Source organism: Brachyhypopomus gauderio, unplaced genomic scaffold (genome assembly GCF_052324685.1).
Source record: "Brachyhypopomus gauderio isolate BG-103 unplaced genomic scaffold, BGAUD_0.2 sc182, whole genome shotgun sequence".
Classification (NCBI taxonomy): Eukaryota; Metazoa; Chordata; class Actinopteri; order Gymnotiformes; family Hypopomidae; genus Brachyhypopomus; species Brachyhypopomus gauderio.
Window position 1 is genome coordinate 179,365 of NW_027507003.1, and position 27,731 is coordinate 207,095.

Below are 27,731 nucleotides of genomic sequence, written 5' to 3' on the forward strand. Positions count from 1 at the left end.
GTCTGGAGACGCTCGGAGAGAGAGGAGACCATGGCTGAGTTTGCTGACTCAGACTGAGGCCTCGCTGTCGTAACAGTGAGATGATCTTGAGACTTTGCAAATTACTTAACAACTTGCCCTGCTCGCCCCGGAGTTCACCGCTTCATGCTTCCTTGAGTGTTTTGCGTCAGCAGATGTAAAATATTTTTTGGGCAGTAAAAGTGCATGGGAGCGAAGCCAGCACCAGCGTGTGTTCAACACACGTACGCACTAATGGCCTATGTTGAGGGGTTTGGTCCATTACAGAACCCTCTCTCTCTTTTTATGAACTGTTCAGTTGAACCAGTGGCACTGAAAGAATGTGTGAGGCCCAGAATACACCAAAGGACATTCTGCAGTCCTTTATGATGAAACTGTCTGTGCTCTACCATGAGGAGAGAAAACCTTAAAAGGTGAGTTTATTACGAGGACAGCATGAGTTGAGCGGGTCAGCTCCAGATCAACACATGCCTCCATTAGTACTATAAAACTCTAATGAGATAATAGTACAAAAAACATTTCTTAAGATAGGAAGGCTTCAAATAGATAGGAGGCTTTTGCATTTTGCTCAGAGTGATCCTACAGAGTGATCCTTGAGTATCTAGAAAGGCGCTCTATAAGTTGAACATTCATTCATTCATACAATAGACATCATCAGAAGTTGCTAATATTTACCAATGCAGACTTGATAGGCTAATCTTTAACCAGCTGTAAGGCAGGATTTTTACATAAAGTGCAGTTGTTTGTCTAGCAGTGCGAGCTTTTAACATTTATTTTTGCATTAATGCAAACTGTATGGGAACCCAATGGCTTACAAGAGTTAATCAAACTAAAGATCAGTTTAATTAGAGGTACTTGTAGCAGCATTTAAATAATCTTCCATTACAAAGTGTGCTTGATCAAGGAAAGTTTATACAGGAAAGGATAAAAATGGTTTTTAATTCCTTAATTGTTATGAGTATTCAAAATCTTACAGGTCTGATAATATTCCAGTTAAGAGTAATAAATCAGTTTTGCTTTAATGGTTACATTTCCCTAAAATTAGTTTAACGAATAACTAATCGAATACAGCATTGAATTCAATCTAATTTGGCTTCTCAAGGGTCATTGTTACCTTGTACTGTACTGTACTGTAAGCATGCAAAGTCTCTGTTTACTACCATGGTATCAAATAGAGCCATTTATGGCCTGCAGAATGGATTTTGGATCTCAGTCTGACCATGCAAACAGAGGGCTGATGGCTGTTGCAGAGAGTCAAACCCTATGACATCATGCATGGCTTCAGGTTTCAGAGACATCCCTTCACCAAATCCCCGAGACCTGCCTTTGGCCATTGGTTAACTTTCCATGACTGTTACATTTTGATTGGCTTAAAAATCAGGGAGAGTCCCAACGTGATGCAAGCAGAAAGCCTCTGCCATTCTATAAAAGAGAAGTGCCAAAAATTCAGAAAAGTGATATGCTGAGATAAATAATTCATGCATAAGATTAATACGCATTTTTCACATTTATCACAGCAAAGCATGTCTGATGAAATAATGAATCAGTTTATATAACATCAATCTGATGAATAGCTTTAAAGGTTATTTTTAGAAAAGCTTCAACAGCACTATCTTGATCCTTTGAAGTTTAGAATAATAGGCTATGGAGAGTTCTTCTGTTGACACTCCTGGTTGGGTGTAACTGCACAGAAGCATTGCAGACACTTCTCACGGCCGAAAATCAAAAGGTCTAAACAATGTCAGCCGGTCTTGGTTCTTGGAAACTGGATGGCCCCTAGACTAAGTCATCTTTGCTCTTCAAGCTCTGTCTGCTGTTGCAAAGTTCAGGGAGTTCAACCTTTTTTGTCCTTTGTTAAAACTAAGATTATGTAAGAGCTTTCTTTCAAAGTCTGCAAAAGGGGAGGTGCTACAAGTTCCTCTTCTTCCTGTTGCCATAAAAAACCTCCCCTCTAAAGCAGGGAACAGCTTCTCACAGCTTGAACAGGCCACCACTTACATTTTAATTAAGATTCCATTTTGCTACTGGAATTACTTACCCCAAATTTCCTAGTAGAGTTGAATTAGTTTGGTGTTAAATGAACTTGAGGGAAATTTAACCATTAAAGCAAAACTGATTTATTATTCTTTATTAGAACATTATCAAACCTGTAAGGGTTTGAATGGCTATAACTATACAAGTAATACAAAAAATATTTTATTCTTTTTATCCTTGTCTGGATTAACTTAGCTTAGTTAGTCACAGTTAGTATTGGGAGAACTCAGGGGACTCTGGCTAATGGTATTCATTTAAACCTGACATGAATTATCCAACTGCTTGTAACAGTCTATTATCTCTTGCTGTTCTCATGACAGTGTTCGGTTAGGGGCAGCTATTCTTGGACACTATACATTGGTGGAATTAAAATGGCTGTCAGGTAGCCAGTGCTATATGTCATGCTGCATTTGTTCATCCTAGAAGAAACCAGGAAATTCAGTTTATGCTTCACTGCCTTTGCACAAATCTTATGCCACTGCTGCTGTGAAGTCACAAGGTGCTCGTTTCATGACATTTCAGACTTTATTCTATAGATATAATCGATCCCATACGCATATGTAGGGGTGTACTTGCTTTAGTACACTTAAATAGACCTTTCATTAAAGGTCTAGTTAAATGTAGTAAAGGCACCTCTACATTCTGCTGTTGCATCGCTGGAGAGCTGTTAATGTGGTAGTGCGTGGGATGCGTTTGATATCCCTTCCCTTGTCTGGCGGATTGAAATGACATGAAGGGGAAGTGGTTGTACCTGCTGAACTGAGCCACATTCAAACACTTCTCCATGCACAAGGTCTCTGATATATTCTGATATATCACACGAGGTTCTGCAGCCATGTGCTTTCACGTGTTCTTGTAGGGAACTGTTCCTGTTGCAAAAACAATATATTTCCTAGCACTAGCACATTTGATCACACTGTACATAGAGCATTCCACTGAACCGATGCAGCATTAGTGTGCCTGGAGTGACATATTAAAGAATCCAAAATGTGCAGGAAGGGTTGTTTCAGTGTTGTTGATGCTACTCAGCATCAATGCAATATTGCCTTTCATGTGCATTTCCTTTTTCAGCATTTGGCTGACACTCTTATCCAGAGTGACTTACATATAATTAATTACCAGTAGACATACTGGGAATGTAAACCCAGATACTCAGTACTGGCCGATCCAAAAGAGAGCTTTTAGAGACCCGAGACATGAAGCAAATCAAAAATCTTAAAGGAGGGAAAAGTGGTTAAAATAATTTTTCTGTTTTTGCAGTAACCGTGTTTTTTGAAGTCAACTGCACTAAATGTACACACATATGTTTGCTTATGTGTTCTCTCTGCATTTATATGTGAAATACCAAATTTACACAGCATGCTGAAAGTGTATGAAAAGTGTAATTAGCATGTACACAAATTTCAACTTTGAACAATAGCTCTCACTTTAAATGAAAGAAGGATACGTTTCTGACCAAAGTCTACCTTCTCAAACCTAAGAATGGAAACCTCACATACATTAACAATATAAACCAATTTAACGTTTCTGGATGTACAGAGACATCCCTATGTGCCCTCTCAAAGTACACTTGAAATACTTAAGAAAACACACCTTGAGACGTCATTAAAAGTGAAGTATGAGTCAGAAGGAACGCATATCACGTAGAGATAAAGCTAGACAACCTTAGATGAGGCCGGTCACGCACTGAAGAAGTGAGGGCGAGGCCTGCCATTCTACACTGTGGAGCACCGCTTCCCAGGCGATGGCGTGTGTCGCCACTAAACAGCTACAGCAGGGAGTTCCACACCCACCCACATACCCACTTGTGAAACCCTTGCGCACATTCCTGCGGTTACATGTGCGCCATATGGCTCGCGCGCAAAGATCACGCGTGCAGAGCGTGGACTTGATATGGGCTGTATCTCCACTGCAAGGGAGCCTAGACAATCTAGTCAAGTGTGGGAAGTTGGGAAACCTTTATCAGAGAGACTGAAAATAAGCAAGTGAACACCTTTCTGAAATCTGTCTGCAGCAGATTTGCTACCGTCCTTTGTTTCGGTTCGGTTCCACTCTCCTTTGTTTGTGCCGTTACCGAAGGGGGCGGAAGTTTTACTTAGATGGAGATTTAGTGGAGAGGCTAAGCCCGACACACTCTCTGCACACCGAAGCTCGGTTGGATTGACCCACTAGTCTATACAGTACGGCCAGAGTTTCTTGTTACAGGTTATGGAAGGGGGCACGTCTGTGGGATTAAAGCCTGCTGTAAGAGCTCAGAGGGAGGGACATCTGTTAAAAGGAGAACACATTGTTCCCGCTCCCTGCGCAGATGTCTTCACAGTAGCAGAGCAGTTTTTACACGAACTAAAACACCCACGAACGTTCAACATGTTTATGAAGTAGAAGGTTGGTTATGTGTGGATTTGGAATTCAGCTGAATGTCATTTAGAACCTGGTTCAAATAGTGTCATCCCTGTTCATCGCTTGGCAATATCATACTTGGCTTTATCAAACATCATTCAATATCAAAGAATTAACTACACTGTAAGATCAATATTTCTCCAGTGTAATGAAATTTCAAGGTGCTGTGCGAGCTTAAAGATGCAAAGGTGGTAGGTGTCCAGTTATTGAACTATTACAGTAATCATTATACTTCCTCTAATGATTTACTGTGACCAAATGCAATGTTGTAGAATGTATTTTCACACTTCAATTTGAAGGTTGAATCTACGTGATGCATTTGCCAATAAAATGCTGATAAAATAATAATATGGAACTTGGTTCACTCACAGTTCTGCAAACCCAGCCAAGCAGGTACTGCTATGTTTATTGATCGCCATCATAAAAACAGTATGTGAAACACAGAAACTACTTTTATGACTGCTATGTCTGCATGGTGCAGCCAGGATCAGCAATGATCTCAACCACAATCAAGGCGAACAGATCTGTCCAGGCCGCATGTCACACGTCGCCAGGGTCTTATATGAGCAGGATGTGAAAGGGTCTCTTCTCTCTTCTCGGGATGTGAAAGGGTCGCTTCTCTTTCAGTATTGTGAGGTCCTATGCCCAGGGAGAGAGGCAGTGTTGTAACTGAGCATACAGGCCGTCATTATCCGGCACAAGGCTGAGTATTGTGGTGGAGCTGAGTGGGGTGAGCATCGCCTTGCCCTTCCCATCTGATCCTTCAAGCTAACACTTTTCAGAAAAGCAAAAATACAATGAGAAGTCAGGGACAGCTACCTTCTGATGTGAGAATCTCTGATCTGAATAGTGTGTATTTATATAACCACATTTTTGACTGACGAATATCTTTTTAAAATTGTATTACTTCTAGTGTTTGTCTAGTACATGAAATAGATTAATCTGTTACAGATATCTGTGAATTGATCAGCTAATCCATCAGTGTTTTTGTTTTGGAAATGTTCCACAAATAATGTATTTGTATTTTCTTAAAACCACAAGACTCAAGTGACATCTTAGATTTTAAGGCTGTCTGCAACTGCCATGCTCGGAATACCACAGTTCCCAGTATCACCTAGACCTGACCTCAGATATACCCAGGTAGTTAGTGCAGACACTGACACGACATATCTATGCCAGTCATTTATTTTACAGCTGTTGAGAAAGTGTCCCTGGTGCTTGCCAGAGGGCATAAATGGATACGGCCCGGGCAGCTGTCTGAGTTTGGGCCGGCCGGCTGCGAAAACCTTGCCAAGTCTCGTCTGCTCGATCATGCAGTCCCAGCATGCTCTGCTGCTTGGGGCTTGGACAGGCCACTCAAACACCACCGTGGTTGTCATGTGTATTCTTGTGTTACCCTGTCCCTTAGGCTGCTATGGTCACTTGGTCTAGCGTTACATTCTCTCCGAGGGACACTCAGAGACCTGTGCGCAACATTGTCATATGCAGTGAAATCCAATGGTTGTGATTGCAGCAGGCACTACAGACAGTGTTTCATAAAGGCATAACCAGGCCAAGAGAGAGAAAAAAAAGACTTGGACCACTTCAAACATACTGGATGACAGTGTATGTGTGTGTGTGTGTGTGTGGGTGGGGGTCAAAGGGAGTTATGCTAAGGTTTAATGAACATGGGCTTCCTTGTAGGTAACTAAGATTGTTTATTGTAGTCTAGATGTGTTATGGGATGCAATTTTTCTGTTAGGGAATTAGCATTAGTTAATACTAAAAAAACTGATAAAAAAAAAGTTAGCATGACGAGAGCCGTGTATCAGTAGTGTATCACAATTGAACTAGCCTGTCAGGTCAATCTTAATATTTATTAATGTTTCACCAATTTAAGTTCACATTTAAGAGATCTGCTCTTTTAACTTCATATTAGTTTTCATGATGGCATGCTAGAATCAAGGTCAACATTAGCTTCAGTCTTGATGGCCATGATGAAAAAGGCCTGCGTTATCTTGACCTTTAATATTCTTGCTACTGTTTAATCACCATTGTCTTCTAGAAGGGAAAAAAGGGACGTGTGATTGGCCACAGTTGAAAGAACTGTTGCTATGGGGAACTACCAGGAGAAGGATTCAGGTGTGGTGCAGAAAAATGGGCCAGTCTCTACTCATGAAAGATCAAATCCCTATCTGCAGGCCATGCTTCCAAGATAAGCAGAAAGACATTCATATTAGGATGCAGAATGAGCATATGGCTGATTACTTCAGGGTTAAGAAAACCGGTTTCTGGTCATACATGACCAATCCCAGCCACCTAATTTTCCTGTCACTCACTTCCTGTTTTACCCAATCAAGATGTGGAAAAAAAAAAACCCCACAATCACTTTCAATGTCTCATCACCCCATGTTTCATTAAACAGAACTGCTCAGACGTCAGGAAGCCACCATGTCTTAACACTGGTTATAACCTACAGCGCCAACACTGAGCACGCACACAAAAAGGTACAATCGTAAGCACTCAATGACGCAAGGTGGGTGCAGGTATACAGTCACTGCAAAGACAACACACACACACACACACACACGAGTCCCAACATGTTGGGCTTCACATTCTACATGGGCCAAGTGTGCTTACAAAACCAGATCTAGACCTCCATCAAGATTATAAATAACCCCCAGGCTTCAAGTAAACACAAAGGAACTGCAGGAACTCCAAAGACACAGGATTTTAAAAAGACCAGGATGCAAGTGTACAAAAAGTATTCTTTATTTAAATTTTACTTCATTACATTTAATAAAATTAAATATTTTAGGGCCAGACATAAAAATCCTTAAAATGAGCTGTAACAAAAAGGTATGTCAAATTGTGAAACTGATACAACGAACATAAGACATGCCTCCTCTCCACAAAGAGCAGGACTCCCCAAAACAAGGCACACCATTTCAGTTTGAGAGCAGGGAGCTAAAACCCAAGTCTATTGTTAAAACAAACCCAAAACGAAATGCTAAAGGAATTCAGGTTAATGTGACCAAGAACTGCCAGCATTCAAGTTTCCCCAACGGACCACAAAAGGGCTTTCCAACCATTCAACAGCATTTCTTTATATATACACACACAGTGGAACCATACAAGATTTCCCTTTAGTACTCATCCTGAAGGGATGGGAACATCTCATATGATTCATTAGCCCATTTCAACAGATCTTGTTTTAGCTCTACTTATTACTAGTAATGATAGAAAGTGACATGAGTGGGGGTAGTGGGGTTAGGTGTATCCCTGCTTAGAAGTCATAGGTTAATTTTAAGCAATAGCCCATAGTGATGACCAGAGTTAACCTCAGGCCTTGATCCATTTTAGTGCTTGCCCATTAGCTCCAGTGAGAAGAGTTTCAGAAGTCCGTATTAAGCCTACGATGCCATCAAGTCTATCTCAGTAGGCTGCCACCACCAATTTCCCTCTTGTAACGATTTGTGAGGTGATCTGCTTGAACCGTGAGTTTGGACAAAACCCCAAATAGTCCACGAAGGTGAAAGTGGAACTGGCCCTCCAGGTCCGAGGAGTCTTCGGCTGGCGATGCGGTCCCGTGGTTCTGCTGCTCCTGCTTGACGGCCATCTCCAGGAAGCTGGTACCGCCGCTCAGCTCCCGTTTCAACAAGCCCCACTCCATGTCATTCTTAATGGACTTGAGCAAGAGGTAGTGCTCGTACATGTCCCTCTGTTTACTGGGCAAGGCGGGCTCGTTGCGACCGACGGCTGCTCCGCCGGCTTGTTCTTCTAAGGGCAGGTCCCGCAACAGGCTCGGAACCATGATGGTCTCGTCCATGTTGTTGGCCGCCGCGATGAACCGGTTCATCACGTTGAGCAGCGAATGCTTGTTGGTGCAGTAGGCGTCGTGGCCGAGCTGCATCATCATGGTACGCTTGGGGTTTAGAACAAACCGTGAGGAACCTGCGGTAGATGTTGACGGATCCTGCGAGGAGGAGAAACAGCGCGTCAAAACTGCAGGCCGATACTTAACATGCACAAAAGATGCACACAGCAGCGCGCTGAACAACGCAAACTAAACGAGGTTAGGAATAGAGATTGTGGAGGACCAGGACTAACCTGAATTAAAGCCCGAACATAGCCGATTTGGATCTTCTACCGGTATCACACTTTCACGCTCTACCTTCCGTGGTGCCTACTCAAGCTTTTATAGTGGAGACCTGCCGGGTGGGGCCACTCGACCAATAAGAGGAGTTTAAACGCGTAAGCGACGTCGGTGAAAGCCAATCGCATGTCTCCGTTTTATTTAAGGAAACGCCTTTTTTAATTGGTATTCTAATAATTCAACACCCCCCACGGAAATCCTACCAACAAATTCAGTCAACTGTGTAATCTGTGCCAGACGATTTTAGTAGGCTAAACGCATTTAGTAAGAACCGAGACGTGCTCCCAGGTCTTTGCATGAACGTCGACATCTTCTCGTTTCACATAGTACAATACCGCCACCTATATGTTATAAAAAGTCACCTCTTCCCTTAGTTAACTTACTTTATCTTATTTCAGCCAGTTTATTTCAGTCCAGTAAAATAAGTTAGGTATCTTTATTTTTTAAGTATTTGACAAATTGTTTGCACATTTGAACAAACTTAATTAACACTGAACTTTCACAAAAATATTTGCTGGCTACAAATGTATACATGCTTTAAAGGTTAACTCAAACACAATATATAATAATAAAAGGTAGTGACCAGAATAGAAAAGTGTCCAGTTACGGAGTACATTGGAGTGCTGGGGAGAAATACCAGCATTTCAAATGGGGAAAAAGGAGGGACTACATTTTAAACAGAAATCTAACATTACAGGAGTACATATGGAAGGAGAACTTTTCAGCACTCTGAATGCAGGTGTGTTCATGTTGGTTGTGTGCAGGGAGTGTGCAGTTTCAGATTATCCAGAGTAAATAATCTGTTAATTCACAAAACCAAATTATATATCTTATTCTGTGATTCTCATTCTGATACACCAAGTCAATCACTGCAGCATTTTTGTCAAAGATTTTGTCAAACAACATTTGCAATGCTCTGCTATAATTTTCAAGGTACAAATGTATATCTCCACAAATTTACATAATCTAAATTAGTCTGTCAACTTTTGTTAAAATTACTAATATTAAGCACAATTTTCAGTTTTTGAAATTGTGAAAACTAATTTACACATCATATTTCAGCATAGGTTAACACCACACTAAATCAGATAACTGTCAATGCATTCACCTTTTGTTGCATCAATCAATGGTCACAGATGGCTTTGAAATGGCTCAAACTTGCACGTCCTACATAATTCTGTAAATACTACATGTAATTTACATTTACACTCTACAAAATACACATAATGGCATCACGACTGAAGACATACAATCCCTTATTTAACACAGTAATGTCTTCCCTTCCATCTAATTGCTAACAACAAACATTTTCTTTTTAAAAAAGCAGCTGGAAGATTTTCTAAAACAAAGTGAATTTGACAAGGCACAAGAACACAGTACTAAAACTATATGGTCTCCCTTTGTGTCATACACCATCTTGGGCATTGACCTCATCTCTGCACCCTAAACACAGACAGAAATATCAGAAATTCAGAACACCTTATCTTAATGACATTAAAACAAACATTTACAGTTACAGGGGGTATCTTCAGGATAATTATAACAATTTACCACAGTCGATATAACCTACAGCAGCACAAAAATGTGAATGGGTAAATAATAACAATGTTATTTAGTATTATAACAGAAGCATGTAATCAAGTTTTGGGATTAGGATTATACAAATATACACAAACCTGAGACTCTTAAACCATTTCATACTGGTTGTTGGTAATGTAGCGAGACAGGCAGCATGCCAAGAACACACCGATAAGCTGCGAAGGAAATCAAACAGATATGCACAAATGTTCACAGTCAAGGAAAACTGTACTTTTAAACAGCTGCGACTTTATTTTACTTCAAACTCTGCACCAGAATGCAAATATCTCCACAGCATATAAAAATGCCAGCCACGTCTAGCATCATCTGAAAGGGTGGTGACTAGCACACACCCTTCCAAGATTAGTGTCCTCACAGACCCAGCGCACAGCATTCTAGCACTTAGAAGGGAATACAGAGCACCCGAGACCTATCCACACACCTTGTGACAGATGACAGATAGTGTCAGGGTACCTATGGCTACAAATGATTCTAAAAGTCTCCTGGTCAAAATAATAATGTAGGTCATTGTTTATTAAGACTTGCTTTTTTTTACCTGGAAAAATGCTATTCCAAAAGATATCCCAGCAATGATTCCCAAATTACCCTCCAACATAGTCGTCACAGAAGAGAAGCAGCCCTAGTGTAAAAATGAAAGGCAATATTAAAGGTTTTATTGGTTTCACTTGGTTTTATTTTATTTACGAATGCAACTGTAAATAAAAACAAACGATGAATGAAATGACTATCTTCTGATTAGTGACTGTATTCGTTAGGTCCCGGTGACCCTGGAGGCTCTTAACTCACCTGCTTGTAGACCACCTTCACGGCCAACGTGAGATTTTTGAGGTTTTCACTGGTGCAATTAACCTCAGTCACACAGCAGCTTTCGGGAATGCCATACAGATTAAAGTAGTTTGTATTGTTCCAGCTGGTGTAGTCATGCACCCCACAGCATTTCAACTACATAGATCAGAAAAGTGCCATTACTGGTCACAGGATCACAGGCTTCAATAGACAAAGGACAGCTACTGTAAAGCTGTCCCTGCACATCACATCAGGCATCGACAGCAGAGCAGCCATTCCAGCAGGGCTCCCCTTTATGAAAGTTAAAAAGCATTTACACTTCAACAACAAGGACATCTGACAGTTCAAAGCAAACAATTGTTGTGAAACACACAAAGGCAGATCCACCAACAGACATACAGACACGCCGACAGAGACACACACCAACAGACACAGGCACACAATCATGCTTACAGTTTTCTGGATGAAATCCACTGCTTTGCTTCTACTGTCAGTACGATTGTAGTTTTTCTCAGCATTCAAATAGGCATCGTTAAGTACTGCTTTGATCTAAGGGAGAAAATATGCATAAGCCACATAAGGTGCAGAAGCCTTTCAAGTCATACCTGCAGATATTCATACACTAATACATCACCTCATGTCTGAACACAAAGCCGGAAATGCCGGACACGAGTTCAGCTAGGAACACCAGTGTCAAGAACATGGCATACTGCAAAACAGAGGAAGACAAAAGTGATATCACAGGGAAGGAGAAAGGTGATCTTTTGGAAACTAAACCACTCCAACTTTAACTAGTAAATAAAACAAATCTACAGTATTAACAGTATTTATTTATTTATTTATAATGTTGTCCTTCCAATCCATGAAATTCGTGGCATTTGTTGCTGTTATTTTATGACTGACCAGTTTCAGCATCCATGGACTGCCACGGCAGGTAGCAAAGCAACCAAACAGGCCAAAGATGACGATGGTAGCCCCTGTGCCAATGAGAACATATGGAGCATTGGTGCTCTTGTCTGAGGCCAGGGAGAGATAGGATTCCAAACTGACTTTTCCCCATATGCCCACTGCAAGCAGGATCACCCCTGTGACCTAAGGGTGGGAAAAGCAGAAACAATTTGAAACGATCCTCAATTTTTGTCTGCGCTTGGTGATGTGATTTAGGTCCTGTGTCCTTTACTGATGCTCTTGCCTGCATTGTAATTATACAACTGCAGCTAGGCACTTTGGGTTTTGTGTGTGTGTGTGTGTGTGTGTGTGTGTGTGGGGGGGGGGGGGGGGGGGGGTGTAATTGAGGTACTGCCAAGATTGTTCTTGATTAATGTCCCACATTAATCTTTTGCTGTCGAAAATAAATCCAAGAGCCCGCTTTAATTTACACTATTTTTATGTGACTGCACTGCGCCGGGATGAAACCTTCGGTAGACCATCTGGCATGGTGCGAGCTACTGCAAAGAGCAATAAATACAAAAGATAAAACTGCGCTACTGGACTTTGAACTCATTAAGGCCACGTCAGCTATACCATCTAATAACTTTTGTGAAAAACTGCCTTTCAGCTGTATAATGAGATTTGCCATTTGTCAATATGCGTTTCGTCATATTGTTCAAACAAGTCTGGAGCACACCGCTACCAGGAGGGAACGAGTTAAAAAATTAAATACCCCGTCCGTTAGTTTTCCGAACCTTCATAACTCTCTTGACTGTACTGTACAGCAGAACATTAGGTAGCTACACATATTTTCCACACCATATGGGTTTTAACAAACCCAACAGATTACCACCTGTTGACTTACTACTTTGGGCTTGCAGAACAAAAGATAAGGGGGAAAACAAAGTCACAAAAGGAAAACTTTAAGTCCCAACAGGCAAATCTTTCCATTATATGTGCTCCTCGTCCAATTAGAGATAAAAAACATCAAGATAAACTGTACATTTTGTCTATTTTATTCAGATATCTGGGGAGGGGGTGGTTAAACACAATTGTACAGACAGCAAATGGTCCACGTATATCCATAGCTGCAGGCTAGCCCAGCTAACGCAGCTTCGCTCATTGTTTTCTACACACCGCAGCGCAGGACATTTGTGCTAAGCTAACTAGCCAGGGTGGCTAACTGGCTAACCGTTCATTTGGAAACATCTTACGCTCACGGGCGCGTTCGAGACACGCGCAACTCACCCAGAATATGAGACTGTACGAGATCAGAAACGTCTTCAGACACGTTATCACGGGTTTGGTCTGCAGCCTTCTTGATGGAGGAGACATTTCGTTATTTAAAAAACAAAACCTGGCTGTGCAGGCGACTAGAGATAGATTTGTTTCGGTATTCGAAGGGGGGGAGGAAAACTTCAGGAGGCTTTTCCGTGCTGGAAAACTTTTTTTGTCGACGCGAGTGGAAATGGCGAACGTAGTCAAGGAGCTACTTCCGGCGTGAAGAAAACCATCACTTCGTGAAGACTTGATGGGAATAAAGGGCGCATCAAGTTACTGAGTGTAGTAGCTTATTTAAAAGTGAAATCAAACCCAGTGAAACACAGTAGCAATTGTCTTCCGCGTCCCTTAAAACAATGTGTCATATTAATTTAGTGCCTCAGTGTAATCACAGAAACGGATAATAAAGGAATCATCAAATGTATGCTTTTGCCACATTATTAAAATATTATCCATTGGAGTTTTACTTCTACAATTTGTAGCTACAAAGGAAAATAAGTTTGTCAGTTCATAAGCACTTTGGAACTGTGGGTTTTCATAGACTTTAAGCTACTTGTCATTTCACGATTTAATATATCCGTGTTCTTAGTGTAATTGGGCTATAAACTGTAATGAAGGGGGAAACCTACAAGTCTAGTCATGACTTTCTTTTATTCGCCAATAAATCAGCAGCATTAACACCAGACGCCAAAACGCGCCCTATCGGATTTAGACGGAATGCAACATAAGGAGTCTCTGCGGCGGAGCTCGAGACGCGTCGCGCGTGCATCATCGTGCGTGTAGTCTCCTACTCGCCTCCAGCAGTCTCATTCCTGTCTTCTTGCAGATCTAATCAGTGTTGCACAGTGTTGTTGTTGTTTACGCCGAGACCACCAAAAAGAGACTATGACAAAATTTCATGTCCTTCTTCTATTTGAATTGTTATATCGAGTTCTGGGACTAAACAATGAAGGTAAGTTACGTTTCAGTGATGTTATTGTGCATTCGTGGTGAACTAGGCCTATTGAAAGAAACCACTGCGAAATTCTCATCCATCAAATATTTAAAACACGACTGAAAGTGGGTAGCCAAAACGGTCTCGCGCGGAGAACCGGGGAGCGGCGGGCGTAGTGCCCGTGGGCTTCTGTGAAGCGTATTCGTGCTCTGCTGAATATGACATTTCAGGAATTGGGAAATACACTCAAATAAACTGCCGTGGTTTATCTGTCCATTTTGACAGAATGCATGAGACGTCAGTCATTTAAAATGCGATCTAAACTTTTTCGCGTCTAGCTGAAAGGAATACTTGGAATTGGACAGTGTCTGATCGTTTGCTAAGTTTGATGGTTTGAACGCTATACAGTTGAATTATTTTCAGATTCAGCAAATGATTCTGCCCTTAAAAGAAGCATAATGTAAAGTGAGAATTTAACTGCTTCAAATGTCAAGTAAATAGTAAATACATACGGCTTGAACTTATTTTATTTGAAAAAGTAGCTATGGCTTTTAGTTAGCCTACATTAGGATGCAGTTTTAGCATAACTCGGTTAATCCCTCAACCACAAGCAGAATTTCTTCTTATGAATTCCACTAATGCACAGGATCTCCTGTATGGTGAGTTTTTAAAGTTTTTTTTTTAAAATAAACGTACACCACATTATTCAAAGCTTGTCTTTGGTAATTAAAATCCTGTCTGGCTGAATTAGAGTGTCAACTGTCAACTGTGGCAGAGCCTAAACTGGCCTTTTGAAGATGGCCAATTAATAATGTCACATTAAAGACCATAGACAGAAGAATAAACAAGCAAATATCGATCGGTATATTGTAGTGAAAAAAAACGTGTGCCTTTAAAATGCAGCCACACAAAGTTTTCCAGGAAAGGTAGATGAGTGAGTTGCATTACTGATCCAGACTGTGTCAGAGTCTTGGTATTTTACAACCTCACAGTCATCAGACAACTGTATGTTTCCAGTCATTTTGAGAACATGGAAAACTGGCATGGGGTGTCTGTGCTGACCTGAAGTCTGTGCCTTTCTATATTTTTTGTTACTCCATCTGACTCCATCTCCATCTGTACACAGCTTTGGTTGGAACGATGGAGCAGACTTATTCTGTCTTTTGGTATTGAAAATTTTCTTGATCTTTGTTCAGGCAAGTTTAATCTGTCACAGTTCCAGTAAAGATTCATTTAACTCCAAGTTTGCCTGCAGCACATGTTCTCAGTCTTTCATGTGTGAAAAGGCATATGAATACATTAGGGCTGGATTTATTCCTTTTAGAAATTGTGAAAGAGTTGGCAGATTCTCCCTTAACTTGATCTTAAGATTAATGTTGCAGAGTGTGCATGTGGGAGTTGAAGTTGGTTGAATATTTAGGGTATGATGCAATGGAGCAGAAAGTAATATTAGACATTTACACTAATGTTACATTAGTCACATATGATTTTACTGTTCCTCCTTAGCTTAATAGTTATGTGGCTGTGATTTGGGTTTTCCATCTTCTAAACTAATGGCTAAATGACCTTGAGTTAGATTAGCCCACAGATTAATTGATTGAGATCACAATTGTCTTATATAATTTTTCTGGTGAATTAATGGACAAAGAGAGACCCTGTTTGAAACCATAACAAAGTTTTCCAGGATCTTTGCCCAGAAAAATGACACTGTTGGAAGCTAAAACTGAACGTGTGTAGAAGGAAATGACAGTGTGCGCGAATGTTGTCAGTAATATTGCCAAAGTTACACAGGAAATTGTTTGTTCACTTGATAAGGCTTTTTTTTTACAGTACACTAGATAATTTCAGAGAAAGTATTTTTATTTTTAGGTTTTTAGAAGCCTTCCAAATTTCATCTTGACTCCAATACAAATTGACATTATTATATCATTCTGGGATTCTCCTTAATAATGTGCCTACTGTATTTTCACCAAAAAAACATCAAGAGACAAAAAGTCCTCCAAGAGCTTTGGGATGTCATATTGTACACGAAACAATATCAAGCCTATTTGAGGAAAAATCTGATGGTGGTGAATGTGACCTACTAAATATTGTTTTTTCCTTTCCACTGTTCAGTCCACAGGATACTGATGATGTAGCAGAACCCAAGGCTTTCTGGCCAATACTCAATGCCCAGAAGCTCTGAATGGAAAATGGGCGTTTATTGTATATAGTCAGTTTCTTCAGTCTGACACTATGTGCTGTTTGTGGCTCCGTATGCAGGGAATGTAGCCAGCCTGTAGGAGTCTAGGGCATTCTTTCACCTCTAATCAATTTACACACTTTTACTCCTGCATAGGAAACACTGTGTTTAAAAAAAAAAAAAGAAAAAAATCAACCTAAGTTATAAAAAAAACCTGTTTGATATTTATTTACAGAAATCTGACAAAAGATTGTTTACTCACAGGCTCAGGGGCCACATATCATAACGGCTATGAGACTGAGCACTTGGAGGAGACCTATTACACCCCAGAGCTGGACTATAAGCGTAAGGAAAAAGGAGACAGTGAAAATACTTTTTAAATGTTGCTGTCTACAATGATTTATCTGTTATTTGTCAAACACCCCTGGCTGATTTTATTGTAAGGTCACACTAGCTCTTTTTAATAAGACTCACACAACTGCATGTATTTTATTTTGTATGTTAGACTCTATTTTCAAGGTAATTTTTCCTGCAGATCCTCTGTGGTGCCATTCACTTAAACTATCCAACGGGGAGCTGACATGCTCCTCACCACGTGGTGGGAACAGTAGGAGTTCACTGGGCACACGATGTCTGCTGTCTTGCAACCGGGGATATAAACTGCTGGGTCGATCATCAGTGCAGTGCATGACCAACCGGCGCTGGTCAGGAACGGCTCACTGCCGAAGTAAGCGGACCACAAGCCGAAATTCACAAAGAGACATCTTTCCGTCCATCGTCTGCATCACGAAAATGTCACTTTGCAACCAGACATAAACTGTTTAAAACATCTGAGCGTCCGAGGCTTACTCGCGGACTAATGACGGCTTGAGTAAAGTGCTTCAGTCAGGACGGGTCCTCAGAGACGATCTCGGTGTTTGTGTTTGGTCTTGTTCCTTCAGAGGTGCGCTGCCGTGTGCTGCCTCTTGTCCAGCATGGTACATACACCTGCAACAGGGGCTTTGTGGTCGACTCCAGGTGTGACTACACATGCTTTCAGGGATACCAGATTGAAGGGGACCGCTACCGTGTCTGCCAGGAGGGAGGCGTCTGGAGTGGGGCAGAGCCGACCTGTGCAGGTAGAGGTTGTGCTACATGGGTAGTTTAGATCTGATGATCAATCCAGTGATAATGAGACCTACTATAGAGGATGTATAGCTTAATGTAGCAGAATTGTGCATGGTTAGTTGCTGGTGTATATTGATCTTGAGACTTACTTTCCTGATCTTTTTAATCTGTCCAAGGTAATGTAACTCAAAACACATTTAACAAGCTGTACAATAGTTTTATGGAGGCATTTTGCACGGCTGACCGTGTTCTAATGGGTTAATAAGGGGGAAAACAGTTTTTAATGATCCATCAAACTTCCAATTGTTTCAGATCATGACCCTCCCAAACTGAAATGTCCTTTGTCCAGAGTGAAGGTAGCAGAACCAGAACAGCTCACAGCCAGAGTGTCCTGGGAGCGTCCTGTTGCCTCAGACACTGCTGACAGATCACTGCAGTATGTTTTTCACATCAGTTGTGCAAAGCCATCCTGGTTCTCATTTGCAGACTGGGGAACCCATAAACTGAGACCTTTTCATTCCTGCCTATAGGGTCTTGCGAAACGGACAAGAATCCGATTCAGATTTTAGTGAAGGGGAGCATGTCATTCGCTACAAGGTCTATGACCAGGCCCGGAACATGGCTTCCTGCAAGTTTACAGTGCGTGTTGAAGGTAAGTCGGCCAGAACAGGGTTGAGGCTTCATTCTACCCTCTGATGAAACGCACCACTAACCAGACACGCTCTCAGTGTGAAACTTAAGCTCTTAAACGCAGTGTTACAGATTACATGTCTGGTCTCCTCCAGTGAAGAGATGTCCAGCGCTAAAAGCACCTCTGCATGGATACCTGACCTGCTCTTCAGATGGGAACAACTACGGAGCCGTGTGCGAGTACCACTGTGATGCTGGTTATGAACGGACCGGCGTTGCCACCCGTGTGTGCATGTTAAACCGCAACTGGTCCGAACAAGCGCCCGACTGCGTCTGTGAGTACCCGCTACAGGCAGGGACAAAGTCTGCCTGAGAAACGTACCTGACCTAACGATCGCCTGAGCCGATAAATACCTTTTAATATAGGAGAATCATTTGATAGTCATTACCATTTCATTGTTAACAGTTTTGTACAGTCATTCATAGTTCATACATGTAGAAATGAATGGAAATTAGAAATGCATGTAAATGTTTGTAAATTGTGGCTTTTTCTAGTGATGGAGATAAAAACTGATGTCAGGTCAGCTGGGGCGCTGCTTGATCAGTTCTATGAGAAGAGGAGACTTCTTATTGTGTCCACCCCAAGTGTGACTGACCCGTATTACAAGCTTCAGAACATCATGCTTCAGGTGTGCCACCACAGTATGGTTCCAGTCACCTTATGAAACAAAAATACCATTTTGGTTACTCGTATTGCAAACAGTTCCACCATCCAATCCTATAGAAAGCCTCGTGTGGTCTGGACCTTCGCCACGTGACGGTGATCGAGCTGTTAGGCACTCCACCGCGAGAGGTGGGCCGGATTAAACAGCAGAACCTGGAGGCCGAGGTCATAGAGGGTCTCAGGTGAGCCTGCCAACATTGCTCGGTACCCTTGCCAGGTTCTTCGGCTCACGATGCTTCCTCGAAATATCCCAGTTCCCCATTTTCTTGGTGGCCTTCTCCAGACCCGCAGACGAAGCCGTAACGAAGTGTGTGCATGTGTGCTTGGTTGATAAAAACAGGCAGGCCCTGCAGATCACCCGCTCCTACTTCACTATGGTGCTGGTGGATGAGATGGGGTCAGATCGGGAGCGTTTCATTAACCCCACTACGTCGGAGGAGCTGTACTCATACGTCGAGGAGTACCTTCTCACAGAGGAGGAGAGAGAGAGACTGGAGCTAAACAAAGACTTGTGCGACTGAGTCCAGAATGGTCCAGTCTACATAGGCACCCAGACCAGTAGAGGACACACGCATAGCAAAGCAGTGCTTTGTAGAAATACCACACTAAGTGATTAGCTACTGTTGTTTCCATAGGCAATAAATCTCAGTGTTGGCAATGTCAGTACATGTGTATTCTTTTAGTAAGTGATTTATAATGGGTCATGTTTATTAAACTTTAGATGCCAAAAAAGGTATTTTGTAATTCACAGTAAACAAAATAGACAGCAAGAATGATGGAACATGTAATTTAATATTTATTTAGTGCACTTTGTATATATTATTAGATAGGTGCTTAGTGTGTGGTCAGAAGCTACTGCCACTGACAATTATGCTATTAGACAGTAAAAAATTTACATTCACATTTTTTTTTTAAGTACTTCATTTTATATAAAATAGTAAATAAATACAATTACATAAGACAGTCCAATTGTCTAGTTAAGGTAGCTAATGTTTGTACTTTTTATAATAAAATGTACATTTATTTTTTTTTAAACAATAGATGTACATCAAATACATGCAAAATAAAAAAAATGCTTCATTTTAAAATGGTTTTTAAAAGTGGTTAATGTGTATAGTGCTTCCATCCTTTAATATTGCAAAGTTGATTACGTGTTTTCAGGGAAGTGAAAGGTATGGAATATATACTGCGCCTGTGTCCTTACGTGGCCTTGCCCATGGACGAACGCAGTAGAAGAGTGCCCTCTGCCCACGAGTCTGGGAACTGCATCATCTTCTGCCATAAAGACACTTCCTCCCCGGTAGAGTCAGCCACCCAGTCTTTTTTACCCTCCTTTAGCTGGACTGCAGGCAAACATATTAAAACCACTGTCTGAGTTGGGTGTTTTTCCACAGTACCGAATAAACATTGTAATATTATTCAGAACATAAATGAGAATATGAAGAAGAAAAAATCAATTGTTAAAATGTCTTCGGCGTACTTGCTGATGCAATGGGCAAGCGCGTGGATGAAAGCGAACACAGAGCACATTCGGACATGGCTGAGCGCAGCCGAGACGTCCTCAGAGCTCACCTGCTCCGCAACTCAGACGCACACCCCCCAGGAAGTCGTTGCTGGACATGGCCTCTCGGTCCCAGACGGTGAGCTCCAGACACAGTCCCTTCAGCTGCTCCAGATTCAGGTCCTTGTACACAAACGTGTGGTCGTAGTGCGGGTTCACCGTCTTCTTCACCACTTGGGTCTTCTTCTTACTCGACTTGCTCTTGGATGGCAGCAGATACCTGGACAAAAATGTCATTAGGCCAGAGAAATGGAAAATTATAAAGTGCTTAAAAAATGGAACTTGGGCAACAGGTCAGAACTTATCAGAACTGGACTGTTCAACGGACCCTTTCACGAAGGAATCAGAGGTGCCGCCGGCTTTCACCGCACAAAGATTCTTTGCCTCTTTTATAAGCACGTGCAGCTCTCCACTGTCGTCTGCTTTGGCCTTTTTCCCTGGGGAGGGACAGAATGAGCCGGTGTCACTTCTCACTTTCTAACTAGTACAAGGGAGCCACCCCCTCCCCCAAACCCTGTAATGTTCTATTACCTTGTTGCTTTTCTGAAGGCGTCACATACTTCAGCGAAATGACCAGTTCCCCTTTGTACTGAGCAAACGCAGACTGCGTCAAGGAGTCGGCTACCTGCACAAAGGGATGTGTACTACATCACACAACAGACAGAAATGTTCGCGGAGCGGCACATCTGTGAAGCGGCAAGAAGCAGAGACTCAGAACACGAGGTCGACGCCCCTGTTCTCCCACGGGGGAGACACACAGACGTGGATGAACTGTGGAAGGGTCAGGGGTCATGTTCCAGTACCTTTCCCCTGAGGGTCATGCACTGCTCTTGGCCAGAGTCTATGTCATGGCAGTCGAGCGGAACCTCCACCTCCCCGAGGAACGCGTTGTGGCCGAAGCGGTCGTAGTGCCAGACGGAGAGCTGGAGGGTGCGTGTGAGCAGCTGGGAGCGGCTGATGGAGTACTGGTGGAGGAGAAGGAAAAACAATATCTAACCAGCCAGGGAGGGTGGTGTACACAGGGTAATCCAGGGCGGGAGAGGACGTAATGACGAGATGTGCCCCCACCCCAGGTGACTGTTTACATTGAACGGCTTATGGACTTGGGATTTGAACTGCATGCAGTATTTACCCGTGTGGATTAAAAAGAGGACAATCATATGAATCAATATTTGCATCTGAGTCATGTGCACAGATAACAGTGTACCCGTCGCTGACGTGAATTTCAGACTAATGGGATGCCAGGAGTCAATGCATACATAGTCTGTTAAGTACCTGTTACCATGCACACCTAGTTATCAAGGGCGTGTAGCCACTCCTGTGTGCCAGGGTTTCACCTGATGTCATACTTTCTGTGTGCTGCAATATTAACCACATTACTCCACAAATGCTTGGTAGATGGAACCAATTTTGTGAATAGTTGTCAGGTGTCATTTCCTCTAGCTAGACAGCATCTAATAAATCGAGGTCCAGAATTTCTTCAAAAAAGACAGCAGACCGCAGCATATACACGAGCACCTTCAAGGTTTCGTTGTAGCTGGGGTTGATGGTGTTGCGTTTGACAGCAGTTTTCTTCTTGCTCTGACGAGACTTGTCTGGGAGAAGGTAGATCTTGACATATCTGTAGTGTGGGACAAGAAGATAGTTCTCTTCAGCATTCTTGCACAGGGTGTCTACTCCCATATAGACAAGCGACTACTCTTCCTTCTGAAACCAGAGCGTCTAAAAGTAGGTTACACGGCTGGAAAGTTATTCTGCTCGGCTCAGAGTACAGAACTTCTCCTGCTGGGCTCCCTAACTGCCTTCATAATCGCTTGCGCATAATAAGAATTGTAGATGTGAACAAAGCTTCACGTTTGAGACGAACGAGAGCGTGTGGTGCTTGGTGGTGAATACTCACGGGTTACACTTCTTTTTGGCAGTATCTGCATAAGCCAGCGAGTGACACTCTTTGACCAGGACAGCCAAACTCTGAGTCCCCTCGTCATAGCTGAGAGAGAAGACTATGTCTCCGCTGATGTCCACCGTGTCATAATCCCCCGCCTCACTGTACACACTCATCATACTGCCCAGTGTGCTCTGGAACAAACATTCCTGTGTGAGCTGCATCTAACAGCTATGAGTTTGGGTAGAAGGACTAGAGTGAACAGGAGTCAGCGTTTACCCTGGAGCTATTGAGACTGAGGGCACTGGTGCCCACCATCCTTCTGTGAATGTTGACCAGGCTGTCAATATCCTCTTCCTCCTCTTCCTTTTGGAGAGTGATAACATGCAATTAACATTTGATCTTTTGTGAAATATTGTATGCAACAGAAAACAAGTGTGTGTAATATATATATAAATATATCACATCACGCTTTTCTTTGTACGAGTCAGAGGCACAAACTCACTGCCTCGAGACCTGGAACTGATTTACTTCTGTCTCCCATGGAGACTGTCGTGTCCTCTGTTGCATCCTTACGCAAGTCCGTTACAGACGTTGGCTTAAAATCTAAGTAAAAAACAGAACCATGCACAAAAAACCAACCCAGTGGTTTCCAGCATTGATGACAAGACCACAGAACGCTGAGAGCCACTGTCCTACTTTACGTTCCCTCTTGTGTTTTGACCCATGACTCAAATCAACCAATAGATACCAACAAACAAACAAATGATTTATCATCCATTTTGTTTCTTACATCTTGGTTACATTGTTAGGTTTCCTTATCCATGAAAGTATTGGTTTTAATATGTTTGTTGTGGCCCCCTGGGCCTTTCTATTGACAGCATACACAACTCTAAACTGATTTGGCCTTACGTGTCTGGAAATGACTGTCTTTCTTGTTTTGTAAAAAAGGCAAAGATAGAAGCTCCTAACTGAAGATCAAATGGAGGAAAACCCTTTTAACTTTTCATTTCTTGAAACACAGCGATAGGGGAGAGGGCAGAGTTCTGGACTCCTAGGACAGGATCAAGGCCCGATCTGTGTGCTATCCACCTCTGTGAGATCTAACTTTGAGTGATATAAAAAAGACAGACAATCTGGTTTAATTCAATGCCGTTTCTCATCATGAGCTTATTAATGTTTTCTAGATATAGACGTGGATCTGTTTAGCTGAGCTGTGCTGCCCTAGATTGCCCTTCTGGAGAACTGAAAGCCACAGTGTATACCACAGTTTTGCTAAATGGACCATCATGTCTGAAATGACCTCTGAGGAGGACATCTTTTATTCTTGCTATTAGTGATGCTGAAATGTGTGAAAAGTATAACAGGATCTGTTCAGTTATGGGAAATTGGAACAGTTTTGTTCTTAGGCCTTTTTCCTGATTAATTGATTGAAAATTTGGGAACGGTGGCATTTTTATTTAAGCATGAAGAAAACTTGATAATGATAGCTGTTCATGTAATTCTTCATTTAAGAGAAGACATTACCTGAGATTTTGTGCACTCTTCGGACACTCTTCTTGAAAATCCCATCGACATCATTCAAGGAGTCCGAGCATACGTTAATGTGATGAATTAGTGAGGACTTAAGTCAGAGACATACAGAGAAAGAGAGATTGATAAAAGAGAGAAAAATAGAGAGTATGAGAGTGAGCAGAGAGAATAAAAAGTCAGTAGTTATGTAGCAACAGAGGAAAGACAGAACAGAATAAAGCTGTCAGTAATGCTGTGTTTGGAGTGGAGGTTTTCCACACACACCTCCTCATTAAAGTCTTGGTAATTAGCCAACAGTAAATATGGTAAATGGGTGTGATCATGTGACATTTAAATGAAGGAGGTCTTCCGGTCTAGTGTGTTACAGTTGGACACTGAGGGATGGAAGATGAAAGGACTTGGATTACTGTACGATTGGCGGGAGGAACTCGCGCACACTCACGGTCTCGGTGCTGGCGGTGGATCCAGAAGGGCTGTGGGTCTTAGTGGGAGGGGCCACGCTAGACGCAGTAGAACTCGAGGGTCTGGACTCGGTCACCTCCTGCACTCTTCTGGAGCAAAAGAAAAAAAACAAACACACTCAGCACTGCCGAACGCTGCCAGATCTTTGTCGTTTTCGTATGTGGCCGAAGAAGGGGCTTGACCTTTGTGCAGACGATGCGCTGTGGAGGGAGTCTGTGTCCGTGCGGCTGCAACTGCTCAGACTGCCCTTCTCGTCTGCGTCTGCGGTGCTGTGTACCTTGCGCTCGCTGGACGGGCTGAGGGGAGGACAAACACAACGGTGCTGCAGTCCCAACCACTGACCCCACACCCTCTGTCCAGGTGCTCCGTAGATACGATGTCCAGATAGTTATGTTGTAATGAAGATTGGGAGTGTATATCATGTTTTTGCTATTTATCATGAGAATGTTATTTTGGTGTTTTCTTTTTTTAATACAATGCTACAATCAGATATTTAAATGAATAGATCAAAACAGAGACCTTTATCTACATTGTTTGTTTGGACTACATAATAACCATAATTAATTCCAGAAATTGCATGATTTATTTATATGATTATATCACAATTATTCCTAACCTTTACATTTCTGAGTACCTGTTACAGAATATTATTACACTGCAGCTATTTCTAAGATTTCCTGCAGCAGATTATTCTAGAAACATGTCCCAATGCAGTTGAGAATATGAGGCTGTCTCCAGAGGTGAGGAGGACTTACCTGCCATGTCCCACAGCGAGGTCCTTCAGCCTGGGCCGGGGTACAGGTGCGCTGTGGCTGGAGCTCAACTCTGCATTGTTCAGCAGCACCTCACCTGCAGTCTCTCGCTTTTTCACTGGTTGGCCTCATGCACATTTGAGAAAGGGGGAGTGACTAAAATTACACTGAAGCGATAACTATTAATGATTAGTAAAAAAAACCCCCAAAAAACAAAAATACGTTCACCCTCGTCTCTGGCTAAGAGGAAGAGGGCTGAGATGCCTCTACCACGCTATCGGGCATCTGCTTCCTGAACTCACTTGCGGGCCGCTTCCTGAGGGAAGCTTGCACTAGGTCGTGTCCGGGTGTGTTGGAGAAGCGGTTAACCCTTTGGTTGTAGAACCAGTCCCCTGTGCTCTTCTTCAGCTCTCTGGAAAGGCGAGACGTTGGAAGGGCAGTAATTAAACATTAACATCGTTCCACTAAGCCAAGGGCCTGATTTTCCAGGCCAGCGTGTCTGTGAATGATGAGGTTCTGGATCAGGGGTGGGGTGTGTGTGGCAGGCGGGAATACTCACGCCTCCTTGGCACAAACAGTGCACAGCCAGATTCCGTTGGGTCGGACCAGGCGACAGGGTTGGCACACCTGGTGTTTGCACGCTGGGCACTGGCTGCTGGTAACCAGGCGTCCCAGTGGCTTCTGGCAGCGACCACAGCTACGCTCACTGTAACTCTCATCAGTGCGTTTCGCCCCTTTCCTTTTGATGTCCAAGAACTCAACCTTCAGCTTCCTGGACACATCAACGGTGCTTTAGAAGAGCAATTTAATTTCAGCAACACACTGTACATCCAAGAACATATACATGTAACCCCACAGATGTGCATATGGGAGCCAATCAGATCGCTCGCTCACCTCACCCGCTTTTCCTCCAGACGCCTCAGTTCTTCGTCCCTGCGCAGCACCTCCAAGATCAGATCTCGCTCCGCGTCCGTCAGGAAGGACACGTTGATCGTCTCCGTGGTCTGCACCATCACGAGCCCTCAAACTCTTCCTTCCTTCCAGTGCACAGCAGACTACGAGGGACTGACAGAGCTCCGGCAACGCCTAAAGTCAGCGAAACACTCCAAACGTCAACAACGCTCACTCGCTGCATTGCATGTGTTAAATGAGCAGTAGAACGCACATCGACAGAGCATGACCGTGTGTACATGGGCAGGCCTGCAGCTATACAAATAAGGGAGGCCCTTGCTGTTTGGAGAAAGGGTAGATACTTGGACACATGGCAGAGACAAATAGTGGGAGGGCTGTTGTTTTTGGTGCCTTGATGTAGAGAATCTATTACTACTAGGCTCGGGCCCTTAGCTCCTCATGAACCAGGGCTCCAGAAGACAGCAGAACATAGATCAGCAGAGCTAGTGGACAGCAGATATACAAAAGAAGACAGGAAGACACATACTGTCTAAAGCCCAGAATGGCCAGGCAATTAACTGCATTTGCACCCGTATGTGTGTCCATTTACCCTTCAAGTCTGTGAACCCAAATTTGCTTGGCAAACACATGTAGAAATTTACATTTTGTGCGAATGTGATTTTTAAAACTTCACGTTCTCACAGTCTACATTCTTCGGCCTTTAAGGGCTATGACAGCATGACCAAGGGGCATGAGAACTGTCCAAAAGACCTTATAATGATTTGTTCCTCTCTGAAACATCTGACATCATACGTTCAACATTCACTATGCTCGGCATGGAACTACCAAGGGGCACGAGGGCCAGGAAAAGAGCCAAGCAGTGGAAGGAGAGGAGGAAATGGACACACACACACACACACACACACACACACACAGAGAACCCACCACGAACCAAACACTTCAGCGTCCCCACCCTCTAAAGACACAGAGCTACGGGTGGAGTACTTCGGCCAACATTTATTTAATGATGTTGCTCAGACAGGTTAATAATCACTGGGGAGAACCTTAATTAGCAAGAATGTGAGGTGGACAAAAGCTTGCATTAAATTATCCCTCAGTAAAAACTGGTTTGGGGAGGTCGAATATCCAATAACACAAAATGTTGGCTCATACTGGTAAGCTTACACACTTCAGGAAAGCTGAGAGAGTAGAGAAGAAAACATCCAGGAGACCTGATTACTCGCAGCTACCGATAAACCATAAAGAATTTGCTCATCTTTGAAACACTAAAGAAAATGCATTTTCACCACATTAAAAGCAACTTGATATAAATTTAACAAAAATGATAAGACATAAGAAAAAAAGCTAAATGTGCGGTATAGATGAACTATTTACAACAAATGTAAAAATAATGTTTAATCTGTGGTGTACAGCAGTCACACAACTTTCATCTAAATCTGCCCTGCGCCAGTTGAGTCGTCCGTTTACTATTAACTAACCGCACTCGTAATGGAAAACCACCACGGACATTACAGTGGCCCCAGCACTGCGACCATATTTAATCGATAACCAAACACTTTTAAAACATTCAATGTGCGCAAATGAACTAGATAAGCGGCGTGGCTGCCTCACTCCCCCTTACCGAGACCTGGTCGAGGTGTCCAGCCCCGCCGCCTCTCCGGTGTGGGGCTCCGAGCGGCGGACCGTAATCCAGCGCTATCCCGGAAGATAGAGACACCTCAGCGGGCACATGAGTTTGACTCAGAGACCGTATATATCTGTGGTTAGACTCAGCCCAGCCTGACACGGTCTTACCAAACAGGTGCGGTGAAGGTTTTCTGTGTTGGATCAACACGTCAGGTGTGAGGCACAGTCCCACCTGCTTTA

At 42.7% G+C, this 27,731-nt stretch overlaps 4 protein-coding genes across 4 annotated transcripts; 1 reads left to right on the forward strand and 3 right to left on the reverse strand.

Moving 5' to 3' along the window:
• Positions 1–7,187: 7,187 nt before the first annotated feature.
• mid1ip1l (MID1 interacting protein 1, like) lies at positions 7,188–8,675 on the reverse strand. Its single transcript, XM_076995112.1, has 2 exons — positions 8,542–8,675; positions 7,188–8,407 (listed from the first exon to the last, which is right to left on the reverse strand). The coding sequence occupies exon 2, from the start codon at positions 8,348–8,350 to the stop codon at positions 7,862–7,864; it is 489 nt and encodes a 162-aa protein (XP_076851227.1). The 5' UTR covers positions 8,351–8,407; positions 8,542–8,675; the 3' UTR covers positions 7,188–7,861.
• A 334-nt stretch (positions 8,676–9,009) lies between these two features.
• On the reverse strand, positions 9,010–13,405 carry tspan6 (tetraspanin 6). The gene is made up of 8 exons (XM_076995111.1): positions 13,151–13,405; positions 11,876–12,064; positions 11,607–11,681; positions 11,426–11,521; positions 10,973–11,128; positions 10,722–10,805; positions 10,264–10,341; positions 9,010–10,030 (listed from the first exon to the last, which is right to left on the reverse strand). The coding sequence occupies exons 1-7, from the start codon at positions 13,235–13,237 to the stop codon at positions 10,273–10,275; spliced, it is 756 nt and encodes a 251-aa protein (XP_076851226.1). The 5' UTR covers positions 13,238–13,405; the 3' UTR covers positions 9,010–10,030; positions 10,264–10,272.
• A 491-nt stretch (positions 13,406–13,896) lies between these two features.
• srpx2 (sushi-repeat containing protein X-linked 2) lies at positions 13,897–19,469 on the forward strand. Its single transcript, XM_076995131.1, has 10 exons — positions 13,897–14,135; positions 16,564–16,644; positions 16,835–17,026; positions 17,241–17,417; positions 17,719–17,842; positions 17,937–18,058; positions 18,192–18,371; positions 18,592–18,725; positions 18,821–18,942; positions 19,101–19,469. The coding sequence occupies exons 1-10, from the start codon at positions 14,069–14,071 to the stop codon at positions 19,279–19,281; spliced, it is 1,380 nt and encodes a 459-aa protein (XP_076851246.1). The 5' UTR covers positions 13,897–14,068; the 3' UTR covers positions 19,282–19,469.
• A 69-nt stretch (positions 19,470–19,538) lies between these two features.
• Positions 19,539–27,642, reverse strand: sytl4 (synaptotagmin-like 4). Its single transcript, XM_076995126.1, has 17 exons — positions 27,487–27,642; positions 25,848–26,039; positions 25,513–25,725; positions 25,256–25,365; positions 24,957–25,080; positions 24,384–24,497; positions 24,182–24,290; positions 23,734–23,830; positions 22,712–22,812; positions 22,486–22,572; positions 22,222–22,400; positions 21,840–21,942; positions 21,125–21,286; positions 20,853–20,946; positions 20,650–20,758; positions 20,333–20,541; positions 19,539–20,103 (listed from the first exon to the last, which is right to left on the reverse strand). Exons 2-17 carry the CDS (start codon positions 25,964–25,966, stop codon positions 19,961–19,963), a joined length of 2,073 nt encoding a protein of 690 aa, XP_076851241.1. The 5' UTR covers positions 25,967–26,039; positions 27,487–27,642; the 3' UTR covers positions 19,539–19,960.
• Between the last annotated feature and the right edge of the window lie 89 nt (positions 27,643–27,731).

What these genes read in the sequence shown, in the direction of transcription:
- mid1ip1l (XM_076995112.1), bottom strand. Translation starts at nt 8,350, where the DNA reads ATGATGATGCAGCTCGGCCACGACGCCTACTGCACCAACAAGCATTCG.
- tspan6 (XM_076995111.1), bottom strand. Translation starts at nt 13,237, where the DNA reads ATGTCTCCTCCATCAAGAAGGCTGCAGACCAAACCCGTGATAACGTGT. An exon ending in TGGATTTCATCCAGAAAACT is followed by an intron (nt 11,129 to 11,425) that starts GTAAGCATGATT and finishes TGATCTATGTAG; the next exon opens with TTGAAATGCTGTGGGGTGCA. An exon ending in TTGGAATAGCATTTTTCCAG is followed by an intron (nt 10,342 to 10,721) that starts GTAAAAAAAAGC and finishes TTTCCTTCGCAG; the next exon opens with CTTATCGGTGTGTTCTTGGC.
- srpx2 (XM_076995131.1), top strand. Translation starts at nt 14,069, where the DNA reads ATGACAAAATTTCATGTCCTTCTTCTATTTGAATTGTTATATCGAGTT. An exon ending in ACTGCTGACAGATCACTGCA is followed by an intron (nt 17,843 to 17,936) that starts GTATGTTTTTCA and finishes TCCTGCCTATAG; the next exon opens with GGTCTTGCGAAACGGACAAG. An exon ending in ACAAGCGCCCGACTGCGTCT is followed by an intron (nt 18,372 to 18,591) that starts GTGAGTACCCGC and finishes GGCTTTTTCTAG; the next exon opens with TGATGGAGATAAAAACTGAT.
- sytl4 (XM_076995126.1), bottom strand. Translation starts at nt 25,966, where the DNA reads ATGGTGCAGACCACGGAGACGATCAACGTGTCCTTCCTGACGGACGCG. An exon ending in CTGGAGGAAAAGCGGGTGAG is followed by an intron (nt 25,726 to 25,847) that starts GTGAGCGAGCGA and finishes TGATGTGTCCAG; the next exon opens with GAAGCTGAAGGTTGAGTTCT. An exon ending in CCTCAGGAAGCGGCCCGCAA is followed by an intron (nt 25,081 to 25,255) that starts GTGAGTTCAGGA and finishes AATGTGCATGAG; the next exon opens with GCCAACCAGTGAAAAAGCGA.